This window comes from Chelmon rostratus, chromosome 15 (genome assembly GCF_017976325.1).
Source record: "Chelmon rostratus isolate fCheRos1 chromosome 15, fCheRos1.pri, whole genome shotgun sequence".
Taxonomy (NCBI): domain Eukaryota; kingdom Metazoa; phylum Chordata; class Actinopteri; order Chaetodontiformes; family Chaetodontidae; genus Chelmon; species Chelmon rostratus.
The window spans coordinates 9041819-9057675 of record NC_055672.1 but is presented as its reverse complement, the minus strand read 5'-3'; the positions used below and the strand labels follow the sequence as shown (position 1 = coordinate 9057675).

Below are 15857 nucleotides of genomic sequence, written 5' to 3'. Positions count from 1 at the left end.
GCCAATGCTCACACCTATGACAGGACGAGCAAGTGATGGAAAATTAATGTGTTTGAGAGAGGAGGCGAGGGAGTGTGTGTGTGTGTGTGTGTGTGTGTGTGTGTGTGTGTGTGTCTGTGTGTCTGTGTGTGTGTCTGTGTGTGTGTGTGTGTGTCTGTGTGTGTAGATGTACGTGTGGGAATTTTCTGAATTTGTCCGTGTGTTTGTGTTGTTATCCTCAGAGAATTCACTGACTCACTAAGCTGAGACATTTTTAACTTCAGCAATCAATATGAGTGGGTGCTTGTATATGTAGCGTGCGTGCGTGTGTGTGTGTGTGTATGTGTGTGTTATACTGATGAATGGCCCAGCTCTTAATGTTCTCAACCACTCTGTGGACTAACTAGACTATTTAATCACCCTCTCTCATCCCCCGCCTCCTCCTCCTCCTCCTCTCTGTTTCTGCTTCTCTGCCAAAACCGAGTGTACTGCTGAGGTTAGGCAACACTTATTGTACAATACATTACCCCTGTGTTTGTGTGTGTGTATGTGGGGGGGGTGTAGTGTGTGAGCATTAGCACTGCATCAGTCAGTGTCCAGCCTGCTGGCTCGTACACCTGTCGCCTCGTTATGGAGCACGGGAACAGATAGAGGTGGCGCACGGCGCATGAATCTAACACACACAAGCACTGCGCACAAACACACTCGCACACAACCTTGTTAGACTTGTGTCGACTTTTCGCTCACTCGCTAACTTCCCTTAACTTCCCTCCCGTCACCGCTAATTGCCTGACTGCAGCCATTACCTTAACTTTCACGTTTAACCGTGACACTTTAAGTAACCCTTTTCATAATGAGGTTCAGAAAGGGCTGTTCACAAATTACTCTTTTACAGAGACCTTATAAGGTAGTGGACATAGAAATCTCTCTCTCTCACACACACACACACACACACACACACACATCTTGAAGACTGGACCTGCAGTTTACCTGTAACTGGAGGTGCACGTTGGCACGCGATACAATCGCTTTGTGGCGTGTGTGATGTGTGTTTGCGTGTGAATAGGTGCACATGCAGGTGTGTGTGTGTGTGTGCCTACAGCAGTAATGAGCACTGGGCCATGGGATGCCCAAAGGCAAGGTTCCCTAACAGGGTCAGACTCAAGGACGTCTGGCACGGATCCACGCGCCCACCTACAGCACACACACATAAAACATATTGGACCAGCAGGCCGCAAGCTGATCCAGCAGCATTACACAATGTGAGGAAACACATGCTTTTTGTACATCGTAGCCACCCGTTGTGTTTTCCCTCGTTCTTATCTCTCTCTCTCTTCTGTGCACGCACACACACACAGTGAAACACCCTCTATTCGTCCCCAACGAATGCGAGATTCACGCTCCACTGGCAAAGACTCTCAGAGTGTAGGTTATTAATGAGAGCATGTCCTAACAACATTACAGAACTACTGCCCCATGGAGAAGAGAGAGAGACAGAGAGACAGAGATAGAGAGAGAGAGAGAGAAAGAGAGAGAGAGAGAGAGAGAGGAGAGAGGAAAAGTAAAGGGAGAAAGGAAGGGGGGAAATTAGAGAAAGAGAAATGGAAAAGAGGTAGAAGAGAGAAGAAGAGAAAAGGGGAGAGAGGAGGAAAAAGAGGTAGAATAAATGAGAGGGGATGGGAGGAAAAAAGAAATGAGAAAACACAGCAGGAGGTGGAGACAATGAGAGGACAGGAGAGGAGAAAAAGAGATAAGGGGCGGAGAAAAGTGACAGGTAAGAAGAGGAGTAAATAGAGGTGGAGGCGAGGAAAAAAGAGAAGAAGAGGAAAATAAATGAGACTGGAGAGGGAGGAAAAGAGGACTGGGAGAAGATGAGAGGAGAGGGGAGGAGAGATGAAAGGTGTGTGGTAGGAGAGGCGAGGCAGGAGAACAGGAGAGAGATGAGAAAATAGGTGATGGAAACAAGGAGGAAAGTGAGAGGAAAGAAGATGAGGAAAAAGAGGAGGCGAGGACGTGAGAGGAAAACGAGAAAGGGAGGAGAGGAGAGGAAGTGAGGAGAGAAGAAAGAATGATAAAAGAGGAGAAGAGGTTAGGTTATGAGAATACCAAGAAAAGTGACAGAGAAGAAGAAGAAGAAGAAGAAGAAGAGAGATGGAAGAGGAGAAAAAAGTAGAAAGGCCAAGAGTGGGGAGGAGGAGACAGGAAGAGCAGAGTAAATTGGGAGGTGGAGACAAAGAAAGGACAAGATAGGTGGATTTGAGAGGAGAAATAAGGTCAAAGAGAGGAAAAGAGAAAAAAAGACTAAATAAATACGGACAGAGCAGGAAATGAGAGTGGGAAGGAAAGGGGGAAAGGAGGATTGAGGGGAGTCGAGGAAAGAAGAGGAGAGACCTAGAGAGGGGGAGGAGGAGGAGGAGGGAGGGGATGGGTGAGGAGAACAAAATGAGAAAATAGGAGAAAATATTTGGGTCCCCCTGTGGCCTCATGATCGATGGGCTGCGCACTGCCGAGGAGACAGCGCCATCTAGTGGTTGGCATCTATAACTCTCCCCTACGGTGAGCCCCGCACCCTCGTGTCACACCCACTCTCACCTACACACACCACCATCCATAAACACCCACCCTCGCTGCTTCACACTCAAACAAGCTGCTGCACGCGGACATTTCTCACCCGGCTCGTGCGTCATTAAGGAAGCTGCGTGCGCGTCGCGCAAACTGAGCGCAAAAAACATATTTTGAATTGATAGCCAGTCTCGTGAGGCTTCCTCTTTGTGTGTGTGTTGGTGTGAGTTTGTGCTGCTTGGTTATTATTGTGTAAGTGATCCGGGGAGCGTTACGGCAGCAGAGCGATAAGTCCGGTGTCAATGGCGTCTAATCATAGTCCATGTTCCTTATCGGCTCCGGGCTCAGGAGACGGAATGAACTGTGGAGAGGGAGAAGACATGGAGAAGGAGGGGGGTGGGGGCGGTGGGAACTAGAGAAGGAGAAGGGGAGAGCAAGAGGGCTGGGTTTGAGAGAGATGAGGGGGAGAAAAATTGGAGGATGATAGAGGTGAGGGGGGGAGTAGAGGGCATGAGAGAGGAAGGAGTGGAGATTTAAGGGTCTGCTGCACTAAAAGCATATAAAAACCAGTGCCAAGCACCGTGTCCCGACTCAGCTCACCTCCCACACGGCACAAACCCACCTTGTGTAAGACGACCCACCACTTCAATGCCCGCTGCGTGCGCGCACGTGTGAGCATGGATCCTATGCGCGTGCGTGCGTGTGTGTGTGTTGGGGTTATCAAGAGTGCTAAGGATGGGTGGTAATTGAATAATGACAGTAACGCCCCTGATGGATTACCTGTCACTCCTCCCTCCTCTCTCCCTCCATCACTGTCATCCCTCTCTTCTCCGCCGCTCTCGCCTCGCAACCTCCGGTCAAATTGTCTCCCGTCCGCGCCGTCACCCGTGCTAGCTGAGATAAAGACACCCACAAACACGCAGAGTGACACGCCTGCCTGCACGGATTAACGCGCGCGCGCGCACACACACACACGCATCCTCACGCACTTCAATTGGCGTATTGGCATTTATAAGGGGTGCAGGAAGTATTCAGATCCTTTACTTAAGATAGAGTGCAAGTGCAAGTATTTGCAGCACAATGTCCACAAGTGCAAAATGGCTGTTACATTAGAATTTATTAGACTACTGATGCATTAAGATGTATGCAAAAGTATTCAGATCCATTACTTAGATTAAAAACAGCAACAATAATCTATAAAAAATACTGCATTACAAGTAAAAGCAACATTTTAAAGGAGCAGCTACATTTCCTGAAAGTACCAAAAGTTCAAGTAGTTATTAAGCAGAATGTCATATACTGTATGTTATCAGTATTTGTAAGCAGAATTTTAATTGTGTATTTAGTCAATGTGGGCCCAATTGTAGCTAGTTAATACACGACTGGGTATTCCATTCTATAGCCACGAGTCATATTTTGCAAGTTGCTCAAATGCTTTGTGTGAAAAATCTGCAAAAGTAGCCTGAATGTCAGATGAAAGTAAGAAGTAGAATATTTCATTTTGAAATGTGGTGGAGTAGAAGTGGTAGATGTTAAGTGGCATAAAGGACCTCAAACTGCACTCACAGTACTTGAGTTAATGTTTCGCACCATAGATTTTCATGTTGTAGCTGGTCAAAAGATGCCAATTTGAACTACTCCAAGCACTGCAGAGTAGTTTAGTCTATTATGCATCATATGTAAGAAGCAAAGTGTTCCCCCTTAAAAAGCTGTGGAGTAGAAATGAAGAGTGGTACAAAATGGAAATAAACCAAAGTGTGGTTTCGAGGTCAAAATGGTTTGAATGTTTTTAATTACAAAAATGTTTCATTAGTTAGTGCATAGTTTTGTCCACTTGTCTTTTTTCTTTCATTTTTAAATCTTTGTAAAATGATTGTCAGCTGATTGACACTGAATTAGTTTTTGGGTGCGAGTCTCCTTTTTTCAGTGGTGGAAGTAACTAAGTACATTCACTGAAGTACTGTACTTCAGCACAGCTCTGTCACACGTGTGAGTATTTCCATTTTCTGCTTCTTCTTCTCTACATTTCAAAAGGAAATGTCACATTTCACTCATTACATTTGTTTGGCAGACATGTTTGCAAGTTACTTTGTAGACACACAAAACCGTGTATAAAACGGTGCGTATAACAGTTTGAACCGAATGAAGCTTGAAGCAGAATTAAAATGCTGCTGTCACAGTAATGCATCAGTAATATAAACAGCAATAGATTTCAGCCATTATTAATGTTATTATTAACATGTTTTTCATACTGTGACACATCAAAAGTCATTTTATTTTACCAGTTCATGTTTGCTGTATTAGTCTGTTCCTGTGTAAACCTGCAGGGTTTCTTCTCATTCTCCATCTTTTTGTCTCCTCTGTTATCTGGTTTTATGCAGTTTGTCTAAATGCAAAAATCAAATTATCAAAGTACGAGTTACTTTCGCCCTCTGGCATTGACACACTTTCCTCTCTTTCACACCCACGCCTCAAGGTTGAGTGGGCTGTATTAGGGCCTCCTTAGTTTGTTTTTATTTGTGCATTACAGCGAAACGGCCAGCAAGAGAGAGCTGAGGACTGAGAGCGATTGCAGCATTCTGCTGCAATGCAGTTCAGTCCACAGTATCTCCTAGCTGCTAAATGGTACTCCTCCATCACAGACACAGATTTTCTCTAAAGGATTAATGTTGTGAACGCAGTGCCAGCGGGGGCTTCTGGATCCACGCTGAGGAGAGCTCTGTCTGTGTGTAGGGGCCACCCATGATGATGATGTGTCCCTGACTCACCTGTCTACCTGGGAGGTGCTTCTCTCCACCTGAGCGAGCACCTGAGTCTCTGTATACAGGTCTTTGTGTGTGTATGTGTGCGTGTGTGTGTGAGCTCCCTTTTTTTATCCACGTCCTAATTCCTCCCCCTGTTCTTTCCTTCCCCTCCCAAACGACTGACGGCGAGCAAGCAGCCTATTTCCGAGTGAAAGTGTGTGCTGAGAGCGAGCGATGGGAGCGTGAGATGGAGCGAGAAAGATGCTATCAAGTGTAATTCATTTCCACACAGATATCATATAGCTGTTTCAGGATAATTAGAAGCCAGCTAGAAAGGACTGGGCAGGATTAATTTCTTTATCATCCTTCATTTAATTGGTTGAAAAAAAGGAGCTCTGCAGCGCTACACATTCAGAGTATATACATCAAGCCTCTTTGAAGACTGTTGGACAACATTAGAAACGAACAGCACCAGTGGTACAAACCAGAGTTGAATTAGTACAACAGATACCTTCACCGTTCACAAATGAGGTGCAAAACATCGCCTCTCTCAAGAACTGTGGCGTCTTTCATGTCGCACAATCACACCTCGGGGAGTTTTCTTTTGCTGAAATATGACTATTTTATTTGAAAAGGTCCTGCAGAAACCTAAATGCGCTCCTGCGCTCGTTGCTGTAACTCGTCAGATTTCTTCCAGTACGACGAGGTCAAAAACCACAGTTTGACGAGGAGAACTTCATCCGGTTTATGAGTTTATTGCCGAGCTCTGAGTTGCAGAGTGTGAAAGGAATGATGAAGGTGGAGACGACGAGCAAAGCCCAGAATTACAGTGTTTTATACATTTTACAGTACATGATTCTGAAGGTCAAGTAAGGGTGGTGATTGAACTGTGACATGTGAAAAAAATAGAAGATATTAAGGATTTTGTTGCGTAATCACCATGTCCTCATAGCACACAGTACTCTTCTCCATTCTTTGATACTATTACACACTGCACTGACTAATTTCTGCTTGTGACAGCATCCACGAACATCCTCCTGTTAGTAACGCTCACCTTCTATCATTATCAGCATCTCACTAATGGTACAATCTTGAAGTATAAATGATAACTTGTAGAAAAAAAACGCAGCAAGAATCCACATATTCCTTTACGTGCTGAAGCAGGACAGACACAGCAGGTTCTGGAGGGCATATTTTGGGAGTTTTGGGCGATGCAAATGTTGTCGAAAATGAGAAAACTATCAAAGCTTTTAAGGCACGACTCACTCAGGGGTCACTGGAGGCAACCCGAAAGCCCTAATCCAGTTTCTCCTGACTGTATGGTGTAACAATACACCGTGAGCTGGCACAGTCCGGCCCACCATACCAGACGTGAGAAAGCAGTGATCCAAAGTCGTAAGCTATACAAGCCATGGGAAAGCAAGAATCCTAACAACACACTAACACATAGGCACATAAGCATACACACTCATGCACACACACACACACACACACACAAACACACACACACACACACACATTCCCTCACTCACACACAAACAGTATAATATGCCAGACTTCCAATTAGGGTAATAATGGCTGTGGGAAACAGTGTATACTCACTCACACACACACACACACACACACACACACATACAGTAACTGAGACTTTCTAAGCTCAAAGTTAATAGCACCCAGTTGTTCAGTGCCAGAGACAGACCCTGTGGGAGGAGGGAGGGGAGAGGGACACGATTTCCCAACAAACATACAGGGTAGGAACATTTAACATGACTAACATGACTTTTCTTTCTATGTATAAATCAATATTAGGGAGACGATTCATGTTTATGGGGTAATTCCACTAAAATCTTCATCAAAATCCTCATTTTAAAACGCTTTAAAAAGAGTCCTAATCTCCCAGTAACACAACAACAACAACACTCATTAACCTGCACTTCTTTTCTAGTTCATTGTTTTCTATTTCTATCCTATTCTTTTCTATTTCCCAGCATCCTTTTTAAAGCTAAACTCAATCTCAGGGACATTTTTTGATTTTTTTTTTAGCTGATTAGCCCCTCTTAGCGATGTCCTACCCTGCCAGCCAGCATAGAGGGGAAGTTCTAGGTTGCAGGAGGACAAAGATGTGATAGTAGAGAATGGGCGGTGAAACGCGGGGAGAAAACAGGACACAAAAAGCAAAGCGAAAAGGATGAGGAATGGCGAGATGGAGAGGCAGAGGGACACAGATGGTAGGGAGGGGAGGCAGAACAGGAAGACGGAGACAGAGGGATGGGGTGGAAGTTGATGTGCTGGATGTCTTCCTCATGTTCCATCAGCAGAAGCCTGTTGGAGGGAAAGCGCAGTAATGAGAACAGCTGCAGTGGATACACACACACACACACACAACTGAGAAACACTCCTCCAGCCATTTAGCCACCCGCTCTTCATCAGCAGATCCATGCAAACACGCTTCTGCACGCAGGCAAAAACACGCTCTTACCCTCGCACTCGAAGGCTTGCAGCATGGTGGTGTAAGTGGGGCCCAGCCAAGAGGTGTAGCTACCCAGAACCCTCTGCAGGTGGTGGGTGGCGTCGCTGAAGAGCAGATCAGATGCTCCGTAGCCTGCTGAGCTGAACAGGCTGAAGCCCTCGGTGGCGTTGCCAAACACATTCTGCAGGAGGGAGAGAGCGTGTGACAGGACTTAATGCGTGAGGGCAGGCGTGGATGTGCATCGGCGTGGTCTGTGTACATGTGTGTGTGTGTGTAGCCATGGGATCAGCAGGATATATCAGTCATCCTGGCACCCCCCCCCCCCCCCCCCCCCCCGCCCCCCCCCCCCCCCCCACACACACACACACACACACAGTAAGGAAGAAGGATGACAGTTTAGCAGAAACCTGCATTCTGAGACACGCTGATCGATAACAGACTCCACAGAGGTATGAGACAGACAGAAACACACATATCTGGGTTCTCTCTCTCTCTCTCTCACACACACACACACTCACACGCATTGCTGATGCAGTTAAGCAGTCCATACCCACCTGTAAACGTTCAAGGTACTTCCAGACACGACACTTGTCCTCCATGCGCACCACCACAGCGTTAGTAGGGACGGCTGCCAGGTGGCATCGCTCATACTCGTCCAGACCCGCCTCAGTTCCATCTGGGCACAGCAGCTTCAGGTCCTCCAGCTCCAGATCCAGGGCCCAGGACTCCTGGTTCTTACCTGGAAAGGAGAGGAGTGAAGGTGTGTCAGGTTTGAAATCAGGCCAATTTAGAAATCCCACTCAGACAAGCAGCTTTAGCAAGTCTTAACATAAAAATGAATGCCTTATGAATGCTTGCTATAAACTCCGCCCCCAAACAGCAATTGTCCAATCATAGCTCAGCAACCGTAGCTGTAATGTCAGCAGCCCTGTGCAGCTTTAGATGTATTCACAGCTTGAAGCAGTGTGTATGAATATCCAATAAGAGCAATGGTGTACAAGTTTGGAGAGAACAAGACAGAGAACAAATGTGTGAAGAGTGGATGACACAGCATGTTCCTCTGCTCAAACGTAAGCTGCAAACGTTAGCATGCCTGGCTAACTAGCTTACTACCTGCCGTTGTAACCGTACCTCCAAAGGGAAGAGGCATGTTGTTAGCTATTTATATTATTTTGTGGGGTTACAGTCAGAAAAATATCTGTTTAAGAGTGCAAGTGCATATTTAAGAGCCTTTTACAGGGTTTTAGCATAAAACAAGAAATGAGAAGCCTGCTTTTGTTTACCCTCGTCTGAGACTGATGACCCATTATTTCAAAGATTACAGCTAATTTCTTTTGCTACATCTGCCACTCTTTTCCCCATAAACTGCACATAAGCTTTGCTGAAATGGAAACTTTGTCTGACAGTTTAGGAAAAACTTTGTTTTGATTTGATGACACTCTTTCAAAGCTCAGTCAGGGCTGAATTTGAACGGTGGCTTCCATAATACATTCTGAACATTGCACATATTTAATTATGAGAAATGTGGTCGGTCACCTGCTTCAGAGGCAAATGAAACTCCATTTAGCCAAACAAATAATTAGAGGAGGAAGACAGGCCACCTTGAAGCTGCTCTCTCCCTCCCTGGCCAACATGACAGACCCTCTGTGTTTTTTTGACCTCTGTTAATTGGTGTGACTCCGGACATTTCTGAACCATATGAGAAAGCATGCTTCGTTAAACAGCTACAGTGTTTGTGGAGCCGGCGTCAAACTGCTCCTTCTCGGCTGCACCAGCAGAGTCTGTGTAGCGTGACTGTGATAATGATCACCATTAATTTTGGATGTTGCCCAAAGCGGAGGAGCAGATGCAGCGAACAGAGAATTAGGGCATTTCTTTGCCGGACAAAAATGTCTGAACCGCTGTCTGTCCCTTCCCCTCTGTATGATATCTGTTTCTCACTTATTTTCTCTTTTAATCCTGCTGTTATCTGTCTCTCTCTCCGCCTATCTCTGCCTCTGCACACATATATTCTACCAGATCATTTCTGTGTAATCTGTTCATTGCATTCTGGATTTCAAACGCTGTAAAACACTCATGTGGGAAACATTGTGAAACACTGACATCCTGTGTCTTGACGGGGACTAGCAGTCCCCGCTGTCCCCAGGTCACCTCATCATAAATCATTTAAATCATTAAAATACATCATTGTATGACCAGCGGGGCTGTCTTTAAAATGCACAATGACACTGACCATCCAAATTATCGAAGACCGTTGTGTGTTTGACGAAAGCCACGTCGCCGAGGTTCTCTGCCACACACCTGAAACAAAAACATAGAAAGCATGCATAATCAGACACGTTTCATCTATAAAAAGATCAAAACATGAATAAAGCGGAAATCAGCACACTTGTGACAGCATGACTCTGGAGACCACAATTAAACTCCCTCTGACGCCTATTGTTGCACTTCAAGAATTAAAATCAGCTCCTGTGGCCCTTTTATTCAACCTCAAATGCTCTTACCAACTTGCCAACGGCCATTTTACTGAGCACGCCTGCACTGTAACACACAGTCATACATCTGTGAATGAAATCATGTCTTTGCCTGTAATTATAACATGCAGGCAATGAATGAAATTGACATTAAAGACAAGCTGGAATCCATCATTCAAGCTGTTTGCTCTCTGTTATTTGCAGTCTGTTTTAATGAATGGGGTTTTTGTCTGTTACGACCATGTGATGTCATATTTTTTGCTTTCTACAGCTGCTAAAAAAAAAAAAAACTCACTGGGGTCATTACGCATTCATCCCCGCATTACTACTATCATTATTGTATTAGCTTTTTTTCACGGCAGGCAGCTCTAATTACTCTCTATTTTTCCCTTATGGAGACAGTGGGCTGAAATAGATACAGTAGTAGAGACACTGAGGCAGAGGTCTTAATAACTGCTCCACCTCTGGGTGCCATTAGTGTGTTATTTCCCACGTTAATACCTCAGCGCCCCCGCCTCCCCGTAGTGCCTCTCTCTGTGGTTGCTGGCACAGATGTGCCGGTCGTTCTCGTCGCCTATGCAGGCCTCGCACAGGTTCTTGGGGTTGTTGCCTCTGGGGTCGTGCTGGGGGTCCTTAACGCCCGGCACACAGCTGTAACCAAAGAAGTTGCCAACGGCTGGTGAAAAAGACAAGGAATGAGTTAGAGCAAGAAGAGGAATGGCTACAGGAGGAGAATTGATTTTTTAATTAAAAAGCCGGTCCTTAGCCACTTCCTACTTACCCTGCTCGCCCCTGTAATAATAAAAAAAATAAGTCTATTCTATTCTATAAGACAGGTGCAGTGTCAAAAAGGGTCAAACTTTAGTTAATCCTTCAAGCTAAAACACTTTGATTAATCAGTTAATACAAAATTAACCAGGAACTGGTGACAAAAAATGACAAACATTCTTAAACTTGTATAGATATGCTTCTTTTCTTTGTTTTATGTGATGTTAATCTGAATATCTTTGGGGGTTGGATGGCAGCATCTTGGCTTTAGGAAATTCTAACAGCCATTTTTCACTTTTTTCTACCATTCGGTGGACCAAATGATTAATTGATGAATTGAAAAAATAACTGACAGATTCATTGATCATGAAAATAATCATTAGATGTAGTCATCATCTGTTGGTAAAGGTCTGTATTGGTGTTTGTTGGGAAAGGATGCCCTTTTGTATCTTTAGAGGGAATAATCTGATTTTTAAGTAGTAATTATCTTATAAGGTGTTTATATTCCTGTTTTATGGCATAGTACTGTCTATAGTGTCACTGACATGTCAGTGATGCTTGCTTTTTTCTGCCTTCTGCTACCTAAAGGACTAAATTGACCTTTTGATGCTTTGTGGTCTTTTTTCACGTGTGACAGTATTTTACATCTGTGTTGTTAAGGATATGATATTAACAATAATAACGAAATTACAGAAGAACAGAGCTAAAGGCGCTGCAGGTAGCAGCACATTTTGAAAAGCAAAATGGTGTTCTTCATCTTCATCTCCATCTCTGAATACCGTCAGTGCTACAGTGTTACCGGTCTGTGGCGCTCAACACTGTTACTACTGGAGTGCATATTACTGCATTAATGAGCGGCCCGCTTCAGCGTTGGTGCTCTGGTGAGTGTTTCCAGTAGCAGGATGGTGTCTGTGAGATGGACTTCAGTTCCCATGTTTATCACAGCAAAGGAACATGTCACCCTGTGCTTCGTTTATGTGTTTTTAATAGCTTTTCCCTGTAAAGATATTCATCTTCTCTAGCTTCATTCTGCCTCTCTTGGAGAAATTATGACCTTCCTTTGTGTCCTTCTATTCTCCATTATACCCACACTCTCACACTCACACACACACACACACACCACCTCACATTTACAGAGACAGATGCACTGTTCTCTAACTGACTCTTCTCCTCTTACCTCCAGTCCTCTCCATCCCTTCACTCTTCATTCCACATCACTGCTTCCCCTCTCTGAACCTCTCATATAGCTTCCACACATCCGCACACGCATCCACTTACACATCCACACAGCTTTCCTGCCATGACCACCCACCACCACCACCCCCCCATCTCCCTCTGTCTCACCTCTGGGGAGGTTGCACTGCTCCCCCACGCTGATCTGGGATGTGTTGACCAGGTAGCCAATAGGAACTGTCCACCCCACCGTGGTGCGTATGCCAGGGTGACAGGAGCTGCGCTCGTGCATCTCCAGCAGGGACAGGTCAGAGGAGGAGCGCCGTGCCATCGCCACCACATAGTAGTTAATACCATCTGGAGGGAGGGTTTGGAGAGAAACACCAGAGGGGGAGAAAGTAAGTAGGAATAATTTTTCAGATCAAGGGAGCATGCGATAAAAGCAAGGAAATGATTAGTAACAATACATGACACAAAGAAAAATGTGTCCGCACACTGTACATGTGGCTCAAGCAAGCTGAACATTCTTTTTGCAAGTAATGCTGCAGCAAGGCTCAAACCTGTGACTCACCCACTCTGTTGTGAGACTCTCCTGCTGCCAGCTCAAGGCCGTGGCAAAGACCAGCAGCATAGATGTCATCTGCAGACATGGAGGCTGCATCTGCTGTCCCATTCTGACAAAAAAACACACTTATGTTGTCAATGTCAAGTGACTAAAGGATGCAACAACACAAACTTGTTTTGTTTGTTTCATGCAGCTGGAAATATCTATTTGATATGTATCTGATAGACCTGCTATCAGAATTACCACAGATTTATGAAAAAACAAAATGTGGCTAGTTAGTTAGACTTTCCAGTCCTTGTTTCTGCAGGTACCTTGATCCTGTCCATGCAGTCTCTGGTGTTCAGGCCACGCACGCATTGCAAAGTTCCTCTAATATTCCGAGCTGTGGCATTCCCGGCCAAATCCAGACACTTCTGCTCCTCAGCGTCAGACAGTACGCACCAGCAGACTGAACAAAGTTGCAAGTTAAGTGAAAATTAAGTGCAGCTTTTCCTGTTGAAGGACACACACTGTACCTGCAAAGGTGTCCTGACTACACCCCAAACGCCACCTTTTAAACATTACTTTTAACATGCACTCAAGTAACAGATTAAAGAGACATTCTTTGGGCTTTACCTGTAGTTTTTGGATTGGAGACGCAGCTGACAGACAGAAGAGGCAGAAGCAGGAGGAAAGCTACCGGCAGTCTACTCTCTGGACGCTCCATGTCGGCTCTGGTAGGAAACCTGCTCGGGACAGTTGCTCTAATACAGCACAGATGAGGAGCAGGTGGATTTCATTGAAAAAAAAGTCCCTCTCGTATAACCTGGTCCTCAGAAAGAGGGGGAGAGAGAGGGTAAAAGCTGGGAGAATGAGGCACGGATGTACAAAGAAGAACACATTACATTATTCCTCTATGCCCGCCTCTTAAGTCAAAGTGCTCAGCAGATAATCCTCCATCCATCTCATGATAGCAGTATAGCATTTCCACCTCCAATTATCCACTGAGACTTATCCCCGGTGGAGAGGATAGTGGTGGACACACGTAGGCTCGGAGCAGTTCAGGTCACCTGGCACACAGTGTCGACCTGAGGTCTTTAATTAAAAAAGCAGCGGACAATGTGTCTCTGTGCTGGAGCTGTGTTCAGGGAGAATAGATACTGGCTGGGTCTTGCTCCGACTCACTGGAGACTAAAGCTCCAGGTAAGCAAGAACAAACAGCGCTGGCTATTGTTCGCAGCCACGGGACCCAGTGGAGGGAAAACATATCGGCTACATGATACGTTTCTCGCTTTTCTCTCGCACAAAAGCACTCACACTCAGTGATTTCTCCGAGCCAACCAAGAATTTGAATAAATCTAAACAGACAAGTAAATGGATTCATCTTCTAATCCACCTTTTTGGTTGCGGTGTTATCTAATGTCAGATCTGCATGATGAGGGGGTCATCTTAGTTTTCGTGCAGCTTTCATGAGCTCTGTTTTGGGGGGAGGGCATCTGATCCTCAGCATGGATGGGTGCAGGGACATGGAAGCACAGAGCATCACATTGACTCTGATGAAGGCGCTGCAGTGTTGAAACGTTGGTCTGTTTGCACAATGAGAGGCTGCAAATCAATCAGTGAGCTTCCTGCTGGAGGGGGTGTGGAGAACCCTGTTTCAAGCACAGAGGAACCCTTTAAATCAAGCAATCGTGTAGGATTCGGAATGAAATATGTAGTTTTACAAGATGTGTAGAGCAAACAGGATTTTCCCAAAAGGATGATGTTTGCTGAGGCGGTAAGCCACAAAGATCTTGACGCATCTCGTCTCGTAATCTTTTCCCCTAAAAGTGAATGTGTCATTGCACAAAAGAACATTAATGTCTTATGACTTTAGTGGAGGTGGTCTTGGCCTGCCTCTAATATTAAAAGCATGAAACCTCTTCTTCATTTTCTTTTTCTGTTTCTTCTCATGTAAAGCCGAAAGAAGATATGGGACATCAACATAACGGAGAGATATACAGACAATAACATAAAGCAGTTATGATATATGTGACATTATCATGTATTTATGATTAATCCGACAGTGTCATGCATAACATGTTTCGGGTTAGTTATCTATGCTTAAACGGTGCATAAGCTTTCATATCTGTCATGCAAACAGTGATCAACAGTAAGTCAAAGTCAAAGTCAAAGTCAGCTTTATTGTCAATTCTGCAGTATGTACAGGACAAACAGAGAATCGAAATTACGTTACTCTTCAACCCTTTGTGACAGGACATATATTAAAAAAAGAGAGATAAATAAAAACTGTACAATCTAAATAAAAACTGTACAAACTAAGTAAAAACAGTTTAAAAAAAAAATCAAAAAACAAAGTTGGCCTTAATGTCTGTCATTCAGACTAAAACCGGCAGTGATTGATGATTCAGAATTGATTAGATGATTTAGAGAATCAGTACTGATCTAAATATAGCCAACTTTCTGTGTAGCCGTCCCACAGGATGACAGTGGCAGCGATGCTGGGCACTTCCACTTGTTGTCGAACGAAATGAAATAAACAAAATTAACTTTCACATTTAAGTACGTATGCAAACGGGAAACAAAACAAGAGTGTAGATTGCTAGTACACAATTAAGATGATCAAGAAGCCTCTAATGTTCAGAAACATATCATATGAGATTTATTACACTATCAGTCATCATTGGTAGTCATTACTGTCCTATATGAGGAAACTAAATATTCATTGACTTTTTTTTTTTTTTTTTTTACCACGAATTGCTCCTGGATGCGATAATCACTGTCTGTCTTGTTCTAAATCTCTGTGGAGCCGGATATGTGACATTAGATTGCCAAGTGAACGCTCACCCACACAAACTAGACTGTAACATAACTGTATGATTTAGTTAAAATTACAGGATATTCAATGACTTCTCCTTGATGTTCCCTGAAGCTGTCTGATTCATGCAGTTTGTATTTGGAGGGGACATGCTCATACACCACTCCTCCTCTAAGTCTATATTTAGGCTACTGAGTGAGATACATATAAAGTAAATGATATCTTATCCCTGATAGTGGTCTTCAGATCCCATTAATATACGAGCCCGATTCTAAAACAGTCGGGACGCTCTTTAAAACATGAATAAAAACAGAAATGCAGTCAT

At 44.4% G+C, this 15857-nt stretch overlaps 1 protein-coding gene across 1 annotated transcript; it reads right to left on the bottom strand.

The window, feature by feature from the left end:
- Positions 1–6666: 6666 nt before the first annotated feature.
- Positions 6667–13599, bottom strand: LOC121618522 (otolith matrix protein; the record flags this gene model as incomplete). Its single annotated transcript, XM_041954025.1, is given in 10 exon segments — positions 6667–7607; positions 7765–7936; positions 8310–8494; positions 9989–10056; positions 10731–10905; positions 12342–12527; positions 12742–12844; positions 13047–13188; positions 13359–13548; positions 13551–13599. Coding segments are annotated over 10 exon segments (1281 nt in total), but the record flags the coding sequence as incomplete, so codon positions are not given.
- Positions 13600–15857: the final 2258 nt, after the last annotated feature.